The sequence below is a fragment of the Nematolebias whitei genome, chromosome 17, assembly GCF_014905685.2.
Source record: "Nematolebias whitei isolate Nwh7 chromosome 17, NemWhi1, whole genome shotgun sequence".
NCBI lineage: Eukaryota > Metazoa > Chordata > Actinopteri > Cyprinodontiformes > Rivulidae > Nematolebias > Nematolebias whitei.
The window spans coordinates 20,223,050-20,241,997 of NC_056514.1; the positions used below are offsets into that span (position 1 = coordinate 20,223,050).

At 39.4% G+C, this 18,948-nt stretch overlaps 1 protein-coding gene across 1 annotated transcript in view; it reads right to left on the bottom strand.

The window, feature by feature from the left end:
* The window catches only part of snx29 (sorting nexin 29), a 270,132-nt gene that overhangs the window by 192,221 nt on the left and 58,963 nt on the right, over positions 1-18,948 (bottom strand). Inside the window, 2 exon segments of the mRNA XM_037691628.1 lie at positions 658-686; positions 15,498-15,565. Coding sequence (XP_037547556.1) covers positions 658-686; positions 15,498-15,565 — 97 coding nt within the window.

Sequence of the window (18,948 nt, forward strand, 5' to 3'; positions counted from 1 at the left end):
CAACATATTAGCATCTAGCCAGGTGGAAATACGTGAGGTAGACATAGGTCGCACATGTGCAGTCAGGTCAGTTTTCATGATCAGATTAAGAAGTGTTTACATGCACATCATTCGGATTACAGATTCATTCGGATCGAGCTGAATCAACAAAGAATAATCTGAATGGGGCATTTACATGACACATTTTTATTCCAAATGGACGTTTAATCCTATTACTTATGTCCATGTAAACAGAGCTACTGTGTGAGAGGCGAGGGACACCCTGGACAGGTCTCCAGTCCATCACAAGGACACAAAGAGACAAATGACGCAAACAACTATTCACACTCTCACTCAGACCTAAGGACAATTTAGAGTCATCATTCAGCCTAACATTCATGTTTCTGGTTGGAGTACCCAGAGAAAACCCACACATGCACAAAGAGAACATACAAACTCCACCCAGAAAGGTCCATGGCCAGGATTCCATCCGGCGACCTTCTCGCTGAGAAGCGGCAGCTATACCAACTGCGCCATCAATTTAGCTGTTTTTATTTCATCTATGTATTTTTCTTCCAGTACTTAAAAGAAGTAGTTTTGTGACAATTTTTTAGGGTCATGTTTTGGAACCAAACCATCATGGAACAGATGTCGGGGATCACCTGCACACAACCAGACAAATATGTTAGGCACATGAAATCACTGTCCTCATCTAGAAGAGCGTGCACATTTTTATGAACTTACTAACTGCCATAGTGGAAAAATACAGGAAGATACCACTTAAAGAAAGATACGCCCAAGCAAAGCAACAACGGCCATTTCAGGTGAAACACAGGAACGCGAGCCTGTTTGCTTCACATCGACAGTAAGGAAAAGCTTTGTGGGGAGTGACAGTTGGATGTATAGAAAGTCAAATGGGTTATAAATTGCCATTGGTATGGAAGTTTAAAAAGTCAAAATATGCATGCTTTAAAATAAAAAAAAAGGTTACAAAACAAAAACTGGACTTTTACTCTGAAGCTGATGTTTCTCTTCCCATCCTATCAATTCTAAAATGTCAGGAGTGTGTGGCGTTCACAGTTTTCTAGAACTACATGAGAGGCCTGGTTGTGTACCTAGATTCACCTGCAGGAACTACTCGCCCCGCACAATGGAGGATTGTTAGGCTCTTTGTATGCTTGGCTCACAAGAGGCATGCTTTGGTCAGATGCTTACAGGTGTGAAATAAGAGTGAAACCCTTTTTTATTTACCATGACCTGGATAATAGAAGCTCCATCAACATGCTTTAAAATGCCCTCGATCCACATCCATCTTTAATATAAAGACCACTGGCAATGAGCAGAGTGCATTAACAGCTGGATGATGAATGGATGATGGACTCCTGCAACAGGGAAATGGATCAGTGTCGACTGAGAAAGCCAGTGTCTGTTATCTGTAGAAGCTAGAAGAGTGGTCCTAAAAATGAGGTGCATACCAAACTGTGGCCAATGAGAAATAGTGCACCCCATATCTGTTTTATAAAAAACTCAAAAGTGAATATTAAACTGCTGTTCTGTCAATAAATTGTCTACTGCAATTTCATTGCTCCTTTTTTAGGACTGCTATTTTCTTGCTCGAAATAAGTGTGCTCACTCCAATGAGGCAAAAGTGCCCAGAGTTCTGCTAAATCTATTCACCGGTCCATTTAATGATTGTAACCTTTTCAATACAAATAATGATAAGACATTACATTTAAACTGTGATAAACCGCTGTCAAATATGCAGTATGGAACAATGGCTCACTAATGAGGAAGTTGTGGTTCAGGAGGTAAAGTGAGCAGCTCACAGATCGCACGGCTGCTGGAGCCTCCTTTATGCACACCCTTAGGCCGGACACTAAATCCAGATTTGCTTCTTATGGTCTGATCTGCATGTTTTCTGTCCTAAACCAGTCCTCTGATCATGCTGGAGTCCATTTGACAAATGAGTCTGTCTTCTCACCATCAAATGCTGGTGGTGACAATGGCTCCCCTCACCTGCTGCGACTATCTAACTACCGTATTTTCTGCCGTACACGTCGCGCCGCCCCATAAGTCGCACCGGTCCAAATATGTCTAATAAAGTGGAAAAATCCATAAATACGTCGCTTCATCGTATATGTTGCATCTATTATGTGTCACCGCTGACAAACAGGAAACATGGGCCGATGTTGTGCCAAAAATTGATTGGCTGCCAAATGGCGCCGGCGGGATCGTGCACAGGAGGACTTTAACAAGAATTTAAAAAGATTAACACTTAATTACTTGTTTGCTCAAAATTATAGCAAAGGTGTGTCTCAGTTTAACGTTTGCTTAATAAATGCACTTTGACGGTCAAATCAGCTGCATTTCTTCGGTGCGGTTCAGCAAAATGAAGCGGATATGACGGTTGCTCCAAACGAGCTGTACGATGGTGGCAGACTATGACAAGCCAATTGTGTCATTAATAGCCACTTTTACCTATTATATGATACAACAGCATGCCATACTACTCAAGTGCCATCTAGCGGCTGGAGATGGTAGTGTTCAATATTTTCAGTCAGAATGAATGAAAACTGCCATATCTGAGCCAAAAATTGGTTTATAAATATGGGGAACAAATCCATAAATACATCGCCTTGGCATATAAGTCGCAGCGCATGCAAATTATGCAAAAAAACATGACTTATAGGGTGAAAAATACAGTATCTAAATTCCATGGGATCTTTCTGCTCAGCATTGTTGATGCTAAAATTCCTAAAAATAGATCACAAGCTGGATTCCTCTAGTCTCATTTACAGTTTATCACAACATAGACCAGTCCAGATAAAGATTATTAAGAACTAAGCCTTTGACATACAGTATATATGAACCTTAACTGATTTTAGGTCACAAAAAATTATTGATGAATATGAGTTTTAAAATAAAATTGATTGCTGACTGAAAATCTTTATCTACATTTTGTCGTCAAAGCAAATACAAGATGTGTTGTGAAGGTAGTAAAAAAATTTAAAGTTCAAAGACACTAAGATTTGATATTATGAAAGGCAAAAAGTGCAACGAATAGAAAAATCTGCATCTCGCTGGAGCTGACCTTGTTTTAAACCACATCTTATCATAATTATCTCTGGGAAAGGCAGACGATGACACCCAGCAGGCTCTGGCATTGGGCGAGGTGATTAAAATGTTCATTAACACCGATCCGTCCAGGTGATGAAATCTGTCACACACTCCTGCTGCGCTCATATTGAATCGCATATGACACATGAAGTCAAAGACACAAGAAATCGCACACACAAATGCTGAGCACCTGGCACCACCTGTAACAAACAATATGTGATGTCACCTCTCTGCTGCCAGGAAAATCAGGTGTCTGTTGAATTAATTGTTGTGGACACCAACAAAGAGACCTCCCTCGCTGCTGAATAAATGAAAGTCCCTCACACCTTTGGGCTGGTAAACATGTTGGTTCTGAAAGGCTAAACAACGTGAGCCACTTCCTGGCTTCTCCTCTTATGATAGAAGGCTGTGGCTCAGTGTGTGGGCTCAATTAAGCTCAATTCACATAGAGAGTGACTCATTATTTGTTCTTTTACAGTTGGCCCCCTGGGATGTAAATAACTTTTTACCATAAAGCACAGAACACGATTTACAACAGTTTCATACCCACCTACAGCCGCTAACGCACTTTTTAATTTAGGCCTCTCACGTGAGCCACTATACGCTGTACCTCATCTACTCGAACTCAAGGGAACAAGATGCTCAAGAAGACAATCAACACAAATACAGCATGTTGTGTGAAGATGCACGCGTATGCACATTGGCCCCGAAAAACCACATACCTACACACATTTGTTTCATTAGGACTGTCCTCTGCTACCTTTGACCTGCTTTCCTCAAATTAACCCCCAAACGCACTCAGCTACTCATTTGTGAACAAAGTGATTAAATCCACCTCCAGGTTGACATAATAAAACAGTGTACCAAACTTTCAAACATACAAGATACACTTATGCACACACACACAAATTCTGCCGACAGCTCAGGTGCCCGATTACCTCCCTGAGGCCAAGGGCAAAGCAGAGCATGCAGAATGGCAATAAATGCAGATCTATGTGTGTAATGAATAAGTAACACGTTCCTATTAGGGCCGGCAACAGTGACAAATGCCTTTCATTCACTCATTAGGCCACTGGCTGTCAGCGCAGGCAGGAGAGACATAGGCGCAGCGAGGGAAGCTTATTGGGTTTTTAACGGCCATGTAATCCATCTCCTTACTGCAGATGAATAAGCTGCTGTCCACAGAGGGTTTATTTATGGATGAATTAAACGCATAAGTGAAGGTAGGAAAAATGCAAAATTCACTGCCACTATTAAAATCCTATCTTTGGCAAGGCAAATGGGCTTTGGTCAATTTGTACCTTCAACTAATTGTACCCCTGCTTTGTATTAGAGACTGAACAAAGTAATACACATACAACCCACTCCCCAGCACTCACCTCCCCAAAGTAAACTTTTTTTCTTGTATGGGTCATCACAGCAAGCCAATTCGCACAAAGACTTGGCACTTGCTTTACGCTGGATGACCTTCCTTACACAGCCACCGAGCTACCACAACTTACATGTGTGGAGCAGAGAGCTGCCATCTAGGGCGATCAGGGGAGCAAATGGAGGCTTAAGGGCCTTGCTCAAGGGCCCAGAGCGGGGAAAATGAGGATGGAGGAAGATGTGGGTGCGTCACCTTTTCACCTAACTTCAGGAGGTCTGAACCAGCAACCTTCCGATCACAGGCTCAACTTCTCTAAACCCCGGCACCACTACTCCCATCTAACTCCCCCAAAAAACAGAGTTTTTTTTTTTTTTACATAGTCTGTTTCTGCGAAAGTAGTTTAATTTGAAAGGATTAGGAAATTGAAACTGTGGTAATAGGGAAGTTCAGCTTTACTGCTAGAATGTGGGCTTCCCACTTCATCTCAATCCACTGAACAAATAAAAATAACGGAATATAAAGATTCCCAGCTAGGATGATTAGCAGCAGTACAAATAGCCTCTGTTATTTAAAGTCTTTGTTTCGGCCGAGGGGTTTTAAGCTGCAAGAATTTGCAAAGCGAGTAAATGTCACCGCAAGTCCCAACCATTTCAACCTGGTAAATTTTAAAGCAAATGCGTTCAAATAATGAATAATTACTGAAGAATGTGAAGCGTTTTATTTGTCTTAAAATGCCCATACCTACTTTGTACAAGAAATTGTCATGTCTGTGAAAAATATTTCTATCAGGCTATACTGTATATTATTTTATTGTAATGTGTGACTATTTGTATTCTTTATGTTTTTAATAGCATCTTACATCACATTTTTATGTGTTAAAAGAGAAGGTGGATCTCTTGGTCCTGGTTTCTATTTCCAGTAGGAAGAATTTTTAGTTACATGCCTACACTTCCAACAGAAATGCACCAGCATTTTGAACACAAGAGAGTTGAGTATTTATTGGCTGAGAACTGGTCACATGATGGAGTGTAGTGACTTTCCATAGGCTGTAGATGATAGAGGTGTGGCCAGCTCTGAAGAAAGCTGTTGTTCTCTGGATTGTCGATGCCACCATTTTGTGAGACGCCGCTTCATGTGTGTTTGTCAGAATGGACCAGCGCTGTATTGAATTTGTACTATGCATGCGTGTGTAAAATAAACCTTCTAACATGGCAGTCGATTGCTTCTCCGAAGCCTGCTTCAGACATTTATACACGATAAGATCAGACATGTTGAATACCATTTCTTACCCACCGGTTGATATTGTAACCTATATGGGTACAAAACCTTTACCATTATCTTATATATCATACAGGAAATAATGGTCATGGTAATCTTTAGACAAAAACGAATGGTACACACAGTGACGCTTGCCCCGTATATAAATAAAGGTTGAATGAATATGAGCATATTGTCTCAGTTGCTGTGCAAATACCTGTTCCAGAACACAAATGGATATTTGCGTGACAATGTGCATTAGTTCAAATTAATACATTTTGTTTTTATTTGATGATAGTAGAATAAAGATTCCTCTTTGTACAACAGACAAAAAGAAATGTTGCTGAAACTTTTGCAGTTGCTCAGTCACAGGGTCTAAATGTGAATTCCAGACAAACTCAAGACAGTGCATGTATATCAAAGTAATGGCTTCTTGAATGAAATGTAAAGAATGTACAGCCTAATCTGATTGCATTTTCAGACATTTATATTGCATTGTCCCTACATCAAGAGGTTACTGTATAAATTAAATTGAAGGGTATATTTAAATTTCCTTTGTTTTCACATTTGAAGTTTTTTAACCATGCTGATAAATACTGTAATAATAAAAACAGCTAAAACCGATACAGTTCTGCTGATCTTGAATTCAAGTGTAGACCAGTAGATTCAGTTATTTTTCAAATGAATGAAGGTGGGAGTGAACGGGTCAAAGGACTGGTACAATATGGGCAGAATTATGTACAAAGAGACATGTGGCCGGTGGCTTCTCTTTGTATCCAAAATGTATGAATACATATTGACCAAAGCTGAAAAAGTACAATTTGGCAAATATATGGACTGACCCAAAGTCATGAAAAACACAACACAAAGTAAAAGATAAAAGTGCTATTAGAATCAGTTACTATATAACCAATTTTCTGTATCTAAAAAGTTTTTTAAAAAAAGAAAGGTTGCCTTTTTTTTTTTTTTTTTTTTACAAAAAGAAAAATATGTTGGAATAACTGTCAAGATTAAAAGTTAATCAGAAGCTTTCAACAGGAAAATGGAAGTGAGGGAGTTTCTCTAACAGACTTTGCTCCCCTTTACTGATCTCCTCAAGCATCCTCAGCATGGCCAACCAGCAGCGCTGTGGGCCAATCTTAACAACTGAGTGGAGCAATCAGCCATTCTGGTAGAAGGAGTTGAGATTTGGTGATCATCCCCTTTGGGAAGACAATTCCCAAAGGCAGCATCATCAGTCACACACCAGTTGTTCAGGCAGCCAGCCATTAGTCATCCACCTGAGTCTTTAAAGCATTATCGCCTAGACTTTTTAGTTAGAGTGAAGTAAAACCATTGTGTTCTTCTGTCAGTGCCCTTTTTTCTAAACCCCATTATTAATCATTGCACCAACTGAACTTAAAGCTAAAGCTCTGACAAGTTTCATTCCTCAGTTAAGACAATAAAACCCTCTTTTTTATTATTTTGATAAACTGCACTACACCCAGAGCACTAAAAGGGCAGCATCTTTTACAGTTAATCAGGTTTCTGGTTTTTATCTGAGCAAATTTAATTATCTCTGTAATTAGATAAAACTACACAGTAGAGCCATTATTGGTGCTGTTGTCTTGAACCAAGAAAATCCTGGGTTTGACCCCTGTCTGGGGCCTTTCTGTAGATTTAGAAGTAATGGCAGCAGTGGTAACTGTGAACTCCATATGTCTTGAAGTTCATCCTACAAGCTCAAGTCCAAGAATCTTTATTATCACCAATGGGTAATTTGTTTCGCAGTCACATAAAACATTAATACTAGACAAGACATTAAGACATTAAAATAACAATACAGAAATAATCATAGTTTGTTGAGAAGTCTACATGTCTCTGCGTGAGTGCAGCTACGGAGTGCGCTCTCAGGACATTATTTCCTGCAGTGTTCCCTCAGTGAGGACTGAACTAGGCAAAAGGGCCTTCTCCTACTCCGCTCCTGTTTCCTGGAATATCTTACAAAAAGATTTGAAGCTCTCGACCTTGACCTCTCTAAGTGGCTTTAAGAATCTGTTGGACTCCTGGCAGGGACCAATGCAGACATGTTCCTGTTTTTAGTTTTATACATTTGTCTCGGAATCTAGCAGTTTTTTTGGTTTTGTTACCTTTTTCCTTTTAGCCATCCTATTTGTTAAAAAAAAAAAAAAAAAAAAAAAAAACTGTAGTATGAGTTTTTATAACTGCTTATTGTTGTTGCTGTTGTCCATTGTTGTCATCTTTCTTTGTTGAAATCAGGTCTCTCTTGTAAATGAGTCCTCGAGGCTCAATGGGATTTACCTGTATAAATAAAGGTTGATTGAAGTCTGATCACTACTGGGATAAATGAGTTTTTCAGTATGTTCGTCCTCTACATCTGGGCTGCAGATACCTGCGTCCAAATAAAAGCAACCTGAACTTACCATGGAGTGGGTGATCAGGATCTGCCAGAATCAGCCTGGCCTTGTTCACTGACCTGGTGTAGGTCAGTGAGGTTCTGTTGGGCTATGCCAGCAGTTTTGCTGCACATCCTGACAATCCCCAAGAGTTTGTTCCTCTTTTTGCATGTTAACAATCCAAACCAACAGATGACGGTAATTGTTAAGAGACTCAATAAAACATGAATAAAATATTCTCATAAAAATCTAATCAACTTTAAAACCACAGAGCTTCTGATAAAAAAAAATACATTCTCTTGTGGGCCTTCTTACAAAGTGAGTGGGGGTCAAAGGTCAGTTTGTCATCAAGAACAGTTCCCAGATATTTATATTGATGCACCACCTCAGCAGCTTCACCATTAATGACCACAGGAGCGGCAACTGAAGAGTATTTTCTAAAATCAACGACCATCTCCTTTGTCTGAGAAACATTTAGCTTTAAAAAGGAAGACTCACCATTCAGTGAAGTCCCCGACAACAGGCCCAGGGTCTGGGTCATCACTGCTGAGAAGGGGCAGGATGACGGAGTCATCAGTAAACTTTAAGATGTGAAGCTGTGGATAATGGCTGTGACAATCGTTTGTATATAACAGGTTCATCCTCATGGCGATTAACAGGTACGTTCTAAGAAGTGGACAACGATGGGAAGTATTTCCATCTCTGGCTGACATTTCCTTCATACAGATACCAAAATACTGCCAAACTATTAAAGTTACATGTTTGGTACCAACTCCTTTAGGGTCACCATACATTCCTTCTTACACTTGAAGTTTTGTAAAGTTCCTATGCATAAGTAATTATGCTTCTATAATTTACAGAATTTATACAATCAGATTTAGGCATTTATTAAGCCTTATTAGGATCCAATTACAGGCAGCATTTTATGGCCATATTCAAAGCAAAACATTGCTAATTTTAGACATTCTGTTATACCTTATTATTATTATGCTACCCAAATCTATTGTAAAAGAGCTTATTCAAATACTATTGTATTACAGGTACAAATATAGTCACTGAGGAAGGTGTTTGGTTGAGAAGAACAACCATAATTTATATAATGCTAATTGTATGGAGGCATTACAGCCACACAAGCCTTCAAGCATCTCATGTATGATATTGTTACATGCAGCTCAGTACCTTTCTATAAGAGATGTCTCTTTTTCTCACTATGCTAAACCTGACTGAAGACTACTTTACATGTCCCCTGGGGTTCAGCTAACAGCTTCCTTTTAATGACATACACACATGCATTCACAGAGCCATACAAGTGCAAATAGGAATCTTATTAAACCACTTGTGCACATGTGAATTCTCCTTGAAGTGACTAAAAAGGGGAGCAATGCTAATGAGGTATAATATACATTATATGTTCCGTTTGAGCAACATACGCAGATGTTTAAATGGGGCTCATGCATATCGTATGAATTGTAATCAAAATTCATTTAAAAAAAAGCCCAAACAGGAACACAAACTCACTGGTGCCGCTTATGCAAGCAGAAAAGGGGCATCCCCCAAATAAACATGGATAGACGTCTTCGTACATGGAAACAGTAATTATCGCTCCTCTCAAACGGAGGGAAAAGAAACTCGTCTTTTGTGGTATGTCAGTGGTTCTGACAGCGCCTGAGGAGCGTTCAAGAGATCACATCTGCAGCACTGTCAGAAACAGGAGGGGTTTCGAAAAGGCGATGCACCAATCGCGGGGAAGCATGCTGACAGCACATAAAAGAGGAGCTTGTGTATCAGTTCACCCTCTGTCTCCCCTTCCACGATTTTCTGCTCACTCTAAACAGCTCACATTATTCACCTGTCTCCACTCCCAGCACGCATGCACATGTGTACGGCAGCAGACTGCGAAAGTCGACATCAAAGTACGACGGAACGAGGTGCATCATTAGTAGGAGAAGACAGAGGTAAGGGAGGATGAAATCATTTAGACGCTGCCAAGGAGGAGGAATTACTATGCCTGTCGGGACGAGGGGACTGCGGGTGGAAGGAGGGGTTGAAAAAGCGACAGAAAAGATACAAACAACAAAGAGAAGGCAAAGTCAACATGAGCGAGTAGGATAATGAATGCAGTAAAACAAGACGCAAGAGAACGCAAACAGGAGTAGACAAACTCAAGAGACAGCTATAGACCGTCTGTGGTGGTGACCCGAGTGACAGTAGTTTTCTGCCAAAATACATATGTTTTCCTTTGTCAGGAGCTTTCTGTACAGACATCTATCTTTCGTTTTGTTTCTCCCCGCTGCGCTCGGCAGGGCCACGCGGTCGTGTCTGACAAGCCAAATACAATAATCAGGCGCCAGTGAGATGAAAAGTGAAGCCGCTGTGATGTTTGAAACATGATGCGGTTGTGGGCCAAGCTTGCACAGGTCTGCACAGGCTTGATAAACGGGGGGACGTCAACTCTCTGGAAGAGGTTTGACGGTTGGAAATCCTACTTTGTGAATAAATAAATCTTTTTACGTATAGAATTAACATGTTCTATTTGTGTAGAGATCTGAGGAACAAATCTGTTGTGAAAATAACATGCTGTGAGAGACACGGAGGGAAATATTTGAGTTCCAACAGTGTAAAACTACTACAAACATTAAAATATGAGGAAGGGTGCAGTATGAATAAAGCAAAGAGTACAGCATTTGGCACATTATATATACAGCAATTTATAGCAACGGACCGGACAAGCAAAGATCTTATACTACATTTGACCTTGATTTGTGACCTTGACCTTAAAGGTGAAGTGATAAAAAAGTGTATGCAACTCTCTGTCTAGTGATATTGTCTATTTGTATCAAGTTTCATAAAATTATATTGACTGATTCAAAAATTATTAAGAAAAGACCTTGTTTTAACTTTTAAAGATAAAGTGACCTTGATCTTGAAGTGATGAAAAGTGTATGTGACGCTCTAGTCTGTTCGTGATGCATATATGAATGAAGTTTTGTTAAATTACCTTGTGTGCATCAGAAGTTATGGGCATTTTCATAAGTTTTTGTTTGAAGTGGGTTGGTCTTTACCAGTACACAGTACTGACACTTCAAAATTTTCCTCCTTGGCACACAGTCTACTGTCACCAATTGTTAGCTACAGTTAACTCATTTAAACTTCATTACCCGCAAGTCTGTATAAATACAGCAAATAAAGAAAAACAAGCAAACAGGATGTAAGCTTGAAGACTGAGTGAACACTTGGTTAAATATATAAAATTTTGAATATCACCCTATCTGCATCTGACTGGATTGGGTTCAGAAGACCTAGAGCAGGGGTCACCAACGCGGTGCCCGCGGGCACTTGGTCGCCCACAGGGACCTCTTGGTTCGCCCGCGGGGCATGTTCTAAAAATAGCACTCATCAAAGAGCATCACCTAAAAATCATCTTTAGTTATGTTTTTTTTTTTTTTATTTAAGAAATAACATTTGCAAGGATGTATATTTGAAATGAAAATAATTAATAAAACTTTCATACAGTTTGTCTGGGGTCAAAGTTCAGAATCATGCGTAGACCACTCCCATCTCTTCAGGAGCACAGCTACACGCTAGTTTTACCTCCCAGACGGGAAAATGTCAGAAAAACTTTTTTTTTAAAAACATATTTGCACAGTGGCTGGGAGGTAAAGCCCTTTCACCGTGTTGAAAGACAAGTGTGTCTGTGTCATTAGTGGGCTGTGGCGACAGCAAAACAACGTGGAGCGACCCTTAACCAGCTAACACGCTAGCTTTAATGCCAACTAGCCCCCTGGTGGCTCAACAGACAGAAGAATGTGAGCGCTGAAGGCAGCTTTGAGCAAATTGTAGATGTTTTTCATGAGGCATTTTCAGGTGTGGAGCTCTTGAAAGAAGCAATGATGAAATATGTGAAAAATAATTTATTTAAAAAGAGTAAAAGATGAGACGATTCGTTAAAAATGCAGATCTGAGGATCAGTATTAATGTCACATGATTCATTTATAAATTTCTTTTTTTTTTAATTAAATTAGATATTTTGTGTCTGCAAGTGTTATATTCTGAAATGTTACAAACACAACAGCTGGTGATTGGAAGATTTTATTGTTAATAGGTTCTTAAAAATGCTACAGAAGTCGATAATAGTAATAAATAGTAATAAAATACACATTTTGAATGAATGTTACAAATGTGTTCATTTGTACAAAACAGTTAATAAAATATAAATTATACAGAATTTCAAATGTTACTGATTGAGATTAACATAAAAGAAATGGTAATTTATGTTTAAATATCAATTTTCTGCTGTAGTAAATCGTCCATTATGTCCCCCTTGATTGGGACTGGAGCCAATCTCAGCTGCTTTTGGGTGAAGGCAGGGGACAGCCAGGACAGGTCTCCAGTCCATCACAGAGACACAGACAAAGAGACAAACAACCATCCACACTCCCAGTCACAGCTAGGAACAATTTACAGTCGCACAGAAGAGACAAAACAGGGATTCAAACTGAGGACTCAAGTTCTCGATTGAGAGTTCTAATCCCTAATAATCTATCACAAGCTAAATCCTTACAGATGATCACTGTGTGGAGTCTTTTTAATAAAACAGATCAGATCAGATGTGATCCGGCAGCCATGTATTCACATGCATGTAAATATATTATTATTAATACTATAATTAAAGATGAGCCGTGCAAATGTGTTTGTATCAAACAAGTAGCCCTTCATGTCACTCGGTCCCACTCTCAGTCTGAAAACGGTTGGTGAGCCCTGATCTAGAGCCTCATGTACTAAGACTTGCATGGCTTTCCTACTGAACCGTGGCATACGCTTAAATCGAGAAAACAGCGTACGCACATATAAATCCAGATGTATGAAACGTGCACATGCATGAATCCAAGCGCACTTTTGTACATCCCAATCAAAGTGGAATTGAGCGCAAGAGGAATACTCGACTCCTCCCTTGACACGCCTCCATTTAAATATGCCAGTAGATTTAAATCTGCCCTGCACCTGAGGAATCTCCTCTCTGCACTATTGAAAAGCATGTCTACACGCGGGGAAAAAGAGGAAGTTCCTGGAGACAATTCTAAATGAGGTAGAGACACGTAAAAACATTCTGTTTGGCACGCTGTACTCTGGCATTAACACCAAGCACAAGAGAAGCGAGTGGGACAATGTGTGTGAAGCTGTAAATGCTGTGGGGTCAGAGCAGCGCACACCCGCAGAAATTAAGAAAAAATGGTCAGACATACAGTATTAGGACGATTAAATTAATTTACTCACCAAGAAGCCAACCATCCCGTGCCAGCTTGTAGTCTGTTCCCAACCGTTAGAATGAATGAATAGTGCGTTGAACCAGGCCACCTCACCGCAATGTTGGTTAGCTGCTTTTGCGCATCACATAATTTGCACATTGAGTGAATGTAAATGTTTCCAGTTAACATGAACATATTCATTCTGTGATGGTGCTTTTATGTGTGTGCAGTTGATAGCTCTGCTTACATTAGGAAAACTGGCTGTTGCTGCAAATTGTGCTTTAACGTTGGCCTCTTCAGCTGCATGATGGGAATTTGATACACCTGGTTGACGTATAGATATTTCCATCGCACACAGCTGCCATGGCTCGGCTCAGGGTCGACTGGCACAGTCACCATCAGTCTGCCAGCTCCCTCTGGAATGCCTCTTTTGATAGAAACCCCCGTGCGGTCAGCAGCTGTATGTGCACGGGCAGCGCACGGTTCCTCGCTGTGTCACGCTCCAAGACCGGCCGCAACTCCAAGCACAATTCCAAAAGGATTGTGGGCCAGAAAATCCCCTCTGTCTCTAAATACACGCTCTCTGTGCATTGCGCCATTTGCTATATCCTCTAATAACGCTAAAGCCATTGTTGTTAAAGATATTTTCTGCACTACTTTGTGCATGATTTTATATCCACTTATTGAACTGTATACGTGTGAATGCATTAATTGTTCATCGTGCGTGTCAAGTGTGTACAATAATAGGTTTCACATCATTAACAGTTTCACAGTATCCCCTCAAAGTGTCGCCAATGGACCAATAACCATAGAAGCGTGTGTTTGCCAGCCCTGAAGTTGGTGTGGGGCTACGCACATTGCCCCTGAAGTTTTGCGTGAAAAAGAGGCGTAAGCCACCTTTTGTACATGTGCACCCTTTTTACACAAGGCCCCAGGTGTCACTTGACTTATAAAGAACAAGGATTGTTAAATATTAGGCAGAAGGCGCAATAAAATTGTTAGTATGTAATAATTCAAATCTTGGTCATATAAAATGTGGACACATACCACGGTCCCAAAACCTTAGATATTTTACCATTTTTAGACCAAATAAATGTCTTGAACTGCTATAATTAAATCATCATATTGATGTGTCGTACACACCGTCTACATCTCCCATTCTGGGATGCAACATGCAAACAAAACACATTCATACAAGCACACTGAACACATCCTTCATTAAATAAAAGTAAATTGTGTATAGAAGTATGTCTAAGTATTGTCTTTCACAATAGTTAGTTATGGCAGTGCTATTTATTATAGTAATCCATCACATATGGCCGAGGATGGGTGTGATGTGTATTCCTGTCATGTTGTGATTCAGTCTAGTTGTTGAAATGAACGCCAAACAAAAATGTGTTACCCTCCAATTTACAGTGACTTCCAACCTAAACTTTGAGCTTCTGCACCTGCCGTTGAACGTTACGGAATGGTCTTCATTGACTGCTGTTTTCTTGTTGCTGCAGGGTTAATATCACCGACAGAAACTGTATTATCCAGATTGTGTTAAAATGTAAATAAAAGATTTCTTGAACCAATCACCACATCCACTTTGCTCTTTGCATAATTATCTTGAGCAGATATTGTAGCACATAATTAACAGAATTGATGAAGATGAAAAAAATACAGCCTAAATGGATTACAATGACGAATGTTTGCAAAGCTCGTTATCTCTGGGTTGCACAGAACAGATTGAAATAACCTAAAAAGTCACAAACACACAAACCCTTCAGGCGGCAAAGATAACCGCTCTCCCCTCTATCCCTTCTATCCAACAGAATGCAATTAACTATTATGTGGCCCACTGTAATCTGCTGTTCATTTTATTCTACTTATAAAAAGCAGGGTCTTATCTTGCTAGTCTTTATACAGAGGACTTCTATCCCCTGGCAACAGGCAAACAAAGTCAGAGTCGTCAAATCCTCCAAAAAACGCAAATGCACAATGACTCAAAGAGAAGCAGCAGAGAAACAGTTGTTTTTTTGGTTTGTTTTTTTGGAAAAGCTAAAGGTGACACTGATTTGAAAACAAACTTCAGATCTCAAAAATGCACAAAAAGCAGAGCATGCGTCTTACCATCACTGTCCTGGCTACCCTCTCTTTTCAGCATCTGCACTGCACCCACATACTTCTTCAGCTGGACCTTGAGAACTTCATTTTCCCTGCAGAAAACAAAAGTACAAGTTTTAGGCAACTGTAACTACTGCAAATTGTTGGGGGGAATGGTAGAACCAGGCTGGATTAGATTTATGCCTTCAGAGAAATTAACAGCTTGCAATCAAAACCTTTATGAGCTCCAGGGTCAGTCTGGCAACCGCCTTAATGTAGAAAACGGACTCTACTGATTAGGGTTCATTATATTATAGAAAATAAACTGTTATTGTCGGAGGTAGTGGTGGATGGGCATTTCTGAACAAATGACTTCCATCAGTCATTAAGTTACTAATATACCGTATTTTCCAGCATATAAGTCGCTCCATAGTATAAGTTGCATCAGTCAAAAAAAGCATCGTGAAGAGGAAAAAAACATATATACCAGTAGGTCGCTTCGACATATAAGTCACATTTACTATGCATCACCGCTGACCCATCTTGTTTATTATGCATTTATTCAATGGGCAAAACTGCTTCATTTCGCCTGGGCGGCGCGTTGCCATCCATCCATCCATCCATCACGGCCGGAGCCGCTAGCTCTCTAGCGTTCCTCCGTCTGCACCAGTTGAATGAAGCGAGCGTGCACGGGAGGACTCGCTGTTGCAGTTCTTAGAAATTTGACAAGATTAACACTTAAAAACAATTATTTGTTTGCTTGACATTATAGCAAAGGTGTGTCTCAGTTTAACCTTTCCTTAATAAATGCACTTTAATGGTCAAATTAGCTTCATTTCGCCTGTGCGGTGCGGCGCCATCCATCCATTCATCCATCGCAGCCGGAGCCGCTAGCTCTCTAGTATTCCGCGCACGGGAGGACTCGCTGTTGCATTTCTTAGAAATGTAAAATGTCAGTCAAAAATTGCGATATGAATATGGAAAATAAAATGTATATGTCGCTTCAGCGTATAAGTCACAGGACTGACAAGTCTATGTAAAAAAAACTGTGACTTATACACCGGAAAATACGGTAAATGACAATTTGTGCTTTCTTTGTATTTCATACAAGAAGCATCCACTTTTTTTACACATGTGCCATCGACGGTCTGTGCCTCGCATGTGTAATTTACCCACCACAACTGAGTTATTACACACTCCAATGTAGATGATTTAATATAGAAAATACGCTTGTGAAAATGTCTGGCTTACCATCGTCACATAGAAATAAGATTTGACGGTTTTCACTTAAAAAAAGAAAAAACAATGTGTGCCATAAGTGCAGTTACCGTTTAACACCAACAACCACAGAGTACAAAATAATAATCACTTGGCGTAAAAAGCCTACAGCTAGCTGGGGTCCAACTTGGCAGAGGTTCAAACTGACCAGAACCCACCTGTTGCTATTAATAACTGTAAAATCTGTAGCAGGAAGTAGTTTACATTGTTTTGTGGAAGCATGTGGTGGAGGGAGATGGTATGAATCTTGTGACATTGTGCTACCTGCAGAGCAATAAAAATACTCTTGACTAATGCAGATGGACAGACATAGCTGTGACGCAATGACCACACAGGTATCAAAGGCAGTTCCTCTGATTATAAAAAGACACCTACGTGAATAAACAGAGCGTGGACTCTTGAAAGTGATGTGAAAACTCATAATTAACTTTCGCAAGTGAATCCAAGCAGGAAGCAACAGGTGGCCGGGTTCTGTCCCAGATACAAGCAGGTTGGAGTCCACCAAAAGACAACATATCTGACAAATCAGCACACCTTTGAATAATTCTGGAGTGTTCCTGAAAAATTAAAAGCAAAGTGAGGAACAGAACATGATCTCAGTACTGTGATCAGCAAAGTTGCACAAAAATAACTACGCTGAAAAACAGCACGGGCAGAAAACTAACAGTAAACTCGTTTAAACACTACGCTACAGTACATAAAATGCCTCCATCTTGGGATTCCTTAATCCACTCTGGACATTTTATTTTTCTTGACTGGGTCTCAAAATGCCCTGATTCAGCTTATTTAGCACAGCTCCAATAAGCAATGTTTTTTTTTCATTCTGAAAATAAATGCTGAATAATCGAAGGCGCAAAAAGGCAAACTTTTTTACTTTCTAGGCAAGTCGGTCACATCACAGAGTGAGTATAAATCAGTGCAACAAGGCGTTAGAAAATTGAATTTATATCAGAACAGATAAAAATAAATGACTGCACAAGCAAACTGACAACCGTAAAAGACATGAGTAACTGAATCAGATTTAATTATGACCAAATCAAAACAAAAGCCAACAACATATCAAATGAACATGTTTTCATTTATACAAAACAAAAAATTCTAAATTATGAATGTTTAACTCGTGTGGATATTATTCTTTCTGTAGAATGATGGACTCCAATTTATTTGTGGTTTATTGTTTATTTTATAACACTTCAAACTGATGGATTGAGACAGTTGCTCCTCTGAGGTTATTGCTGATGCCTTTCCACCATGGCATTGTGTCTAAACACACACACAAATTAATAAATAAATGCTCCAAAGTGGCACACCCCTAAAACCCTTGCTTGTATGTATTGAAAATCACTGAACAGCACCTGTCGGGTACAGCAAGCAGCAAAGATGGACTTATTGTTTCAGTGTTTTACATTTGTTTTTATTACATTCAAAACCTGTAACTGTGTAAAAAGACAAGAGCTGTTGTTTAGCTGAAGTTGGATTTGAGTAATTTTATGACCTGTTCTTTACAAGACAATTATTATACATGACACCTAAAAGCAATAAACTGCAAAAAGGTAACCATTTATTAACATGTCCAAGTATTTCCAGTCAGGTCGTCTGGACGGTTTCTTTTTTTTGTGCTGAGGCGAAATGTCTCAGCACAAAAGCAGAAAAAAATGTGAAATTCATTACAACTTTTCTGTAGTTTACTTTTTTAGAGGGGTTGTCATATATATATATATATATATATATATATATATATATATATGTATAAAATATAGCATAAAAAGTCATTTGAAAAGTATAAAGTAACTATTTTTTTATTTTCTAGACTGACAGATTTCTCCCCTAATTTTTTTTTCATTCAAAGAGATTATTTCAGCTCATGTGACTATTTATATTTCATACTTGATAATTTATTAAATTACATTTATCACAGTAGTTACCTCTCAGTATGATTCTAAATCAAGTTTAGCTCATCTAAACAGCTACAGCACCTCGTTGTTAAAACACAGTGTGGAATTGAATTTAGCAGATATTTAGGATAAAAAGACAAACACCTGAAACTGAGTCTCTCACAGAGAAAACTTTGTGAGTTTTGCAGGAAAATTAAAGCTAAACAGACACACTCTCTATACTGTAATCTGGGGCATATCTCTATATATCTCTAGATCTCTAGATCGATAGATATTTGTATTTACATGTTAATATTTATTTAGAAACACTAAATCAGCAGGAA